Below are 7963 nucleotides of genomic sequence, written 5' to 3'. Positions count from 1 at the left end.
GATGCCTGCCTTGACAGCATGTTTTAGCATTGTAGGCAAGTTCAAGATTTTTAAACACTTGATCTGATAAAATGACGGAAATCAAGGAGGTTTTTCTCGCAGTTATTACGTGCCATAGGTGACGTTGTACTTTGCAGACATGCATGTTGCAATAGTATGTCCATTGTGATCTATAGCATTGTTGGACTCGTCACGTTAGACTGTGCCTGCCCTGCAAGTGAAACCAGTCGAATGTCACGTGACTATTTATTGTGAGCCACTAGTTGTTATATAATAGGCAATAATAGAGCACAAAAATAGGTTTCTGGAAGGGAAAACACCTTTCTTTATATCTATAGAGAGATATGTTTTTAACAATAACATAAAATGAACACACCTTCTGTGCAGATTGAGATTTTCACATTTAGGCCTGTGCAGATTCAATGTAATATTGTGATTTTTGTTCTCAAATTGCATAAATTCTTAGTCTTAATAAACATTTTTTTTAAGTTGTGTTAATTTAATTTCCTTCAGTTAGCCTAGTTAATTAAGAAAAAGGTTGTATGAATAAGCAAATTCTGAAAGTCGTTGTTTCTCAGTGTGATTAGAGACGATTCTATTAAATGCGTTTTGAACAAAAGTGAAGTGAACCAGGTTCGCTTGAATTTTATTCTCTCCGTTTCACACAAGTTGTATCTGAAACCACCTGTTATGTCATTGGTTTATTGTGCCAAATCGTATTATGCATGTGTTGCAGTGTGTATTGTGTTGTTTTTGCTTTAAATTAGGTTTGTAATTAATCTCAGAACTGTTTTTTTAAGTCCCTGCGGAGACATTGAATAGGGCAAGTATTTACGTGGATTCTTAAAAGCGGGCGGTCAGTGTTGCGATCTAAGTAATACCCAATAGTACTGTGTGATTGAGGAGGTGAGGGAGAGTTTAGCGGGTGTCTGACTGGTCACCTCTTGGATGATGATGATGATGATGAGTAAGGTATATTTGCTCTTTCCATGTGTGTGTTATGGGATTTGCGTGTGTGAAGAAGACCGCCTCATTCCACTGAATTTCCCTTTCTGCCGCTGCCCTGTCCTGTTTTTCACAGCACTTGTGGACTGACATCTCTCTGCTATCTAATAGTTCCAGAGAGCCTCTGCCTGTAGGCACTGTCAGGACAGCCAGGATGAAGATTATAAACTGCTTTCTGTCCCAGCAGCCCTTGCTCCATCTATATATAACTATTCAATGCATTTAACTTAATGTGAAGCTCCCATTAGCTTTAGGAGACTGATTGAAGATTGAGACAAATCTGGAAGTGTGTGGTCACTGATTTTTGTCGCTGTTTGTTTTATACCCTAACACAGTCTTGTTCAGAAATGCAGAATTTTAAGCAAATGCAACAACAAATTCAGAACAAAAGTTTTTGTGAAATGAATTGGGAAGTTGGGAGCATGTGTTTCAGTATAACGTTGTGATGCAATCCTAAAAGTTTTAGTATTTTCACAAGTGGAATCAATCTTTCGATTTTCCCACCACTGAGCGCTGTGAGCAGCCAGTGCTTGGATATTTGGTCCCTTGTTTACCTTGGTTTTGGAGAAAAAAAGATTTCTTTCTCTGTGGGAAGCTCTGTTCTTGTTTCAACAACACTCTTCTCAGAGAAAACTCTCAAAGTTGACAATAGTGCTTTTTGTGTTCGCTGAACTGTATGATCTCTGAGCCTGGACTTATTCCATTGTAAATTGTAATCTTTTATTTGTTCTTATGCTGAATTTGTATCCTGAATCCGCTTTGTAAATAAGGAATCAAGGTTTAGGCCTACTCCTTTTAATTTGGTCTCTAACACACCAAATTGACCTCTTTCTCAGGATATGTTTTATTCTAATCTTATTAGTTGTGCTTAATAGGGCATTATAACCACTGTTCATAACTTCATATTTATTAGTAGTAGGGCTGTGTCAATAATATCATATCACATTTCTATTTTTAATAATATTCCACCAATACTTAAAGGGATAGCTCACTCAAAATGTCATTCCAAGTCTTTCACTTTTTTCTTCTTTGAAACGCATAATAAAATCGTTTTGATGACAACTGAGTTCCATTAAATGGATGAAAAATACTGAGATATTTCAAAAATATCTTATAATAATAAGAAACACAAAAATAAGAAGAATAACTACTGTAACAATTTTTGCTGTTGTTTATTGTTAGATGATGTTAGTTAATGCAATAACTAAAGTTAAATAATAGGTCCGACCTTATTGTAAAGTGTTACCTATTGTTCTTTATAGTTCTTTTGCAATTTTATTTGTTTGCTTTATATATTTTTTGTGTAGGCCTATTGTTTTAAAGGTTCAGAGTAATTTTTTTTTGTAAGAAAAAAGCTATTAAACCTGTTAGGTGGACAACACTTTTTCCTAAACCTAATTCAATACTGGTTTAATACCATATACCATGATAAAAGGATTTATATAATATATATATGTTAGTTTAAAGTCGGACATTAATTAATTACATAATTATAAAAAAGGTTTGAAACAGTAATATTTAATCACCTTGTGTATTTTTTGTATTCTCCTTATGTCTCCTCATATGCCCTAATTTAGCTAAAATTTGCATTGCGCCCCTAATGCTTTTTTTTTTTTTTTTTTTTTTACAGAGGCGGAGCTCATATTTGATTGGATTGTAATATTAATTTCTACATCTAAAACATTGATTATTCTATTGACACCCTTGAAAAGTTTTAAAAGTTAATCCAAATTTATTTGAAAAATATCTTAAATATCTTATTTTGTTTCTATTTTAAATTTGAATAACTTGCATATGGGTTTTACCTTGAAAATAGCTAAAGATGCTGGAATGGTGTTAAAAAAAACATGCATATAGATAGAACAACACAGAAAATATCTAAGGCACAGTCTGTAGGTGTTCACTATGTTGGTACATTTAAACATTTTGTATCTATTCATAGTATTGAAAATATTTTAAATGTTCCATGTGTCGCCCCAACCCGACTTCTGTTCAGCTTTGTACATGGTAAGAGAGAAAAGAATTATGCTCTCGCTCTCTCTCACTCTAATAGATACGTGTACAACACTTTTTTCACAAACTGGAGGACTGAAATGTACTGAGGAACAATGCTGACTGACTACAACATAACATAACACAAAGCAAAGGAATAAAGGTCTCCCCTCGACTTAGTCCAAGAATTTCCATAGACAAAGATGAAAATCAAAGAAATAGAGGTGTGACCTTTCAAAGACATTTTCGTGCGTATTTGTGTTCTGGTTTGTTTAGGAGCATTGTGTAAGGCTCAACTTGTCAGATTCCCAGGCTGGGGCTGGGGTGTTTTATTGAACTGCATTTTTCCTCCTTTTTGTGCTCTAAGCATTTCTTTACAGATTCTTTTCATACCACATACGTAAGCTCCTACCCTAGATCAGTTAAATAAGGTGAAGAGAGGTTGATGGGAGAGAGTGCGGTTTCAACTCCGTGGAGGCTCTGCTAAAGTGAATGTGACCTTGTGCCTCTCAGCGGCCTCAGACGATCAGTCTCGATCATCTAATGGAGAACGCTGAGAGAGCAGTTTGTTCTGTGTCTGTATGGCCTTGAACCCGCGCTTGGCCCAATTCTGTCAGAGGGAGAACCAGGCACAGTTTGTAATTGAGACCCAGATCTGGGGCCCGGGAGACGCAAAAACAATTAAAGCTTGATTTATTTATTTATTTTAGATGTGTGTCGCCAGCTGAGTGAGAAGATAAATGGCTGATCTTGCTTTCGATATCACAATTGTTAGTAACTGATTTACTATTACTATTGAGTTTTTCTATCAAAACATGATGTAAATGTAGAGAAAAACTGTTAATCAAATAGCACATCTTAGTTTTAATAGCTAGAGCCACATAATATTCCTGATACAGTTAGAGATATGTTGAGCTATTATTACTTCTCTAAAAATGTTAAAGGTTATTCCAACCCTGTGTTATTTTCTTTATTCTTTTTTCGAAACGCAAGAGTTTTTCCAGTAGAATATCAGAGCTTCTGTTTCCATTCAAAGAAAGTGGATGGACAAAATGTACCAGAAAAGTAGTATTTCTAGTCTTCTGAAACTATACATTTGCTGTGCGCAAGGAACCATCTAATTTGGATTTGTTTTCAAACTCGCCTACATTACAAATTTCTAAATATGCAAGAATCAGTGGTGTTTAATGACGTCACACCTGGCATGATGCTTCCTAATTGTCTTTTTTTATTATTGAACACAAGCGTGAATATAATTTAAGAATATAATTTACCATAGCTCATCAGTTAATTGATAATCTAGTTTTTTTTTTTTTTTTTTTTTTTTAAATAAATTAATACTTATATTCAGCAAAGGACACATTAAATTGATCAAAATTGACATACTAATATTTCAGAGCTGTATTACAAATGTCAAATAAATGTTGTTCTTTTTATGTATTAAACATATTAAGCCACACAACTGTTTCACAGAAATGTTTCTTGAACAGCAAATCAACATATTAGAATAATTTCTGTGACACTGAAGACTGGAGTAATGATGCTGAAAATTCACAGTTATTTTAAATTGCAATAATATTTCGCAATATAAGTTTTTACTATTGTTTTTTTTTAATCAAATAAATGCAGCCTCATTGAGGATAAGAGACTTATTTTAAAAACATTAAAAAATCTTACCGACCCTAAACTTTTATTTTATTTTATTTTTTGGGGTGACCGGTTAGACAAACTGACACTGTGATAACAATTTTTTTAACATATAAAATATATTTACATTGTGCATAAACTTTTGGAATAAATGATAAATCAAACTGCTGTCCCAAAAGTAATGTTGACAATTGCGCATGACAACAGACAATGATAAAGTGTCAGGGTGTTTCTGAGTGGTATACATTTTATACTGGTATTTGCATGGTACAAAAATTTACCACGGTACAGTACCATTTAGAGCTGTCACTAAGGATTATTTAAGTATTCGGGTCAATTATTTTGACAAATAATCGGATGCATATTTTCGTGGTAATAAAAATAGACCTAAGTGAACAATAATAACCATTAAAATGACTTAAAATACATGGGTAGAATTGCAATGAGGCAATAATAATTGTCAAATAAAGTTTAAAAAGCAAGTAATCATATGGGTTTATTGGCCAACACTCTTAAAATCCACAATGTAATAAACATAACATAAACAGTCAACTGATGTACATTACGTACATATTATAACAAATGCCTGCAGAGGGCACCAACGGCCTGGTGATTGTTGTTGTTACACATTGATTGTTGATGATTGTTGTTTGATCAGCATGATCAAATCGTTGTTTAATATTGGGCAACAATCATTTCATTCAAATGTCCACTTAATCTTTAATATTTGGCCACCTTACGATGCTGCAGCCACTGTATAATTCTTGAACAAGAACATGTGGACATCAAAACATGCAATGTAGCATATTTAGAAACATATTGATGTGTTCTCCTGTGTTGGCTTAGGTGTATAAGTGATTTATGTTACAAATCCGGTGAAATGGCACACGTTGCACTCCCAGATGGACGTTATAAGCAACACTAACTTGCAGCATATGCAGAAATGGAGTACCGCACTTCACCCAGAAACCCGCAGCGCATAAATTTAACTGAATCGCAGCCTTTGGGATTTCACAATAGCACTATGCTATTATATTATGATTTTTAAATGGTTTTAATATGTCATGCAGCCTTTGAAAATGGTCTAATAATGCGGTTCATGGATTCTCATCTGTGAATGTACCATTTGCGGTATTTTGCATTGCAATCAAGGTTTTTTAAAAATTTAGGCAAGTACTCGAATTATATCGAAGAATCATGACATCCCTTAGACCATCATTTTGCAAATTGACCCGGACAGCTCAGATAGCATTTATTCATTAAAGAGTCTGTTCAGAGAGAGGTGAGAACAAGGGATTGGTTCATCCAGGTTTAAGCTGTTGCCACTCTTAATTATGGGAATCCGCTCAGGCTCAGACTCACTAGATCTTCAGTAAGATCATTTTATCTTTACGCTGGAACTGCCGAGTGAAAGTGTAGGAAGAATGATGTGTAACACTTCAAGATGCTAAGCTGATGTATAAGTCGCTGTAAGATTCATGCTGGATTTGATGCTTATGATACGGACTGTAAAAGGTAGCCCTGATTTTCTACTTCTCTTATGATCTCTTCTCTGTCGTCATTTAGAAGGGCATCACCCTGAATGATACCTGCCAATGACATTTACATTTATTAATTTAGCGGATGCTTTTATCCAAAAAGCGACTTACAATGACATCCTTCCTGAGGGGAGCTCTCCTAAAAATACGTTCTCCGAGTGTTTAGAATGGGCTCTGAGCGTATTTTCTGTTTTGCAGCCGTGTCCTGAATCTAGTCACAACAGGATTTTGTTTCGATTTGCATGTTGTGCCTAAAAATGTAAACAACCATCTGGGTTGTTCTGTTCTTTCCATTGTAACCTAGTTTGTTTAAAACATAGCACTGGAATATAAAGTCTCTGAACATTTAACCTTGGGTAGTTCCGAATGACCCAAGAATATATCTACATTTCATTAACTTAACTTCTGTTCATCTACCTATCACAAGGTATAGGAAACGTAAATAATTATTCAAAGGGAAGCTGAAACTTCCTAAAATTAGAAAAACTGGCACTGGCAGAGAATGTAGTTTGACCCTGGCCTGGCCACTATTAACATTACAATTGCTCATACTTGACAAGTCAAAGTGTATTGTTTTTCCAAGCAATCCACAAATGCCATAGACTTTTTTTTTTTTTTTAATGTTGGGGTTGGTAAGATTTCTTTGTTTTTGAAAGTAGTCTCTTCTGCTCTCCAAGGGTGCATATATTTGAATATTTTAAAAGTATAATATAATATAAAATAACAAACATACTGATCCCGATCTTATAAACTCATATTGAACAAGGAATGGTGTTGTCTTTTGACTTGAGTCAGTAACCAGCCAGAACACTTTAGCAACCACCTGCGACCACAAGTTTGGCATAGGCAAGTGTTGCTCGTGTTTTCATCAGAATATTTGAAAATCTATCATATTTAGCCTGTCTGTTTGTTGTTGAATCACCCTTTGTATGTTTGTTTGTGTGGCAGATGGTGTTGAAAAAATATTTCTGGTTAGTTGACCAGATCAATATGCAGCAAAGCAAATAGGATAGGATATTGCAAGGATGTTCATAATGCTCTTTGTGAGGCTGAACCTGATGTTCATGGCTATCTAGATTTTAATGTCATTCTCTTCTCTAATGCGCTCCAGTCCATCTGTTGGGCTCCATCATTGCTGTCGGACGATCTTTCTCCAGTCAGACTGAGACACAGCTGTGGCTTGCTCTAATGGTGCTTTTTGTTGCTGAAAGTCTTTGCTTATGAGAAAGTTTCAGAGGATTTTTACTTCCGTCCTATGCCTGGTTGGTCTGGTCAAAATAGCCCATGTGTTTTGCTTAGATTTTTTTTCTTGTTTCCATGTGCAGCACCGAAGGGGTCAAAGTTTCTGGTCCTGTAATCCTTTCGTACATTGCACTCAAGTTTTTTTGAGGAGAGATTAGTTCATGATGACATTTTCTCTGTGAGATTACATGGGTTATCAGTTATAGATGTTAACATCCTCTTCTGTTGATGTTAACATCCTCCTCTGTTGATGTTGTGTTTTAATCTGTTTAAAATAAATGTATTTTTGTTTCTCTTTTTTCAGCTTGCCGAGTATCAACCCCACTGTGAAAATGAGACCATGGTTCCAGTATTGACTTCAAAAAAAGCCAGTGAACTACCTGTGAACGAGGCTGCCTGTACACTGCAGGTATATTCATGTCACACATTATTTGATCTTTTCTTAAAAAGGGACTAAATGTATTAAACTATTCATTTGTTTTTAATTATTTGCAATTAGATATGTAATTAATTCTTGACAGCTATAATAGCTGCAGAAG

The 7963-nt window shown here is 34.9% G+C and overlaps 1 protein-coding gene across 2 annotated transcripts in view; it reads left to right on the top strand.

Annotated features, from left to right (window-relative positions):
- atp2c1 (ATPase secretory pathway Ca2+ transporting 1) overlaps positions 1-7963 on the top strand; it is a 35118-nt gene that overhangs the window by 1070 nt on the left and 26085 nt on the right. The window contains exons 1-2 of one of the 2 annotated variants that reach the window (XM_079625004.1): positions 6006-6159; positions 7729-7833. In XM_079625004.1, coding sequence (XP_079481130.1) covers positions 7765-7833 — 69 coding nt within the window. In that variant the 5' untranslated portion in view covers positions 6006-6159; positions 7729-7764. Of the gene's footprint in view, positions 1-6005; positions 6160-7728; positions 7834-7963 lie in introns of those variants that run through there. The other variant, XM_079625003.1, reaches the window with a different exon arrangement.

Source organism: Phoxinus phoxinus, assembly GCF_949152265.1.
Source record: "Phoxinus phoxinus genome assembly, chromosome: 10".
NCBI classification, from domain to species: domain Eukaryota; kingdom Metazoa; phylum Chordata; class Actinopteri; order Cypriniformes; family Leuciscidae; genus Phoxinus; species Phoxinus phoxinus.
Note: the sequence above shows the minus strand (reverse complement) of the source record. Positions and strands in the feature narration are given on the sequence as shown.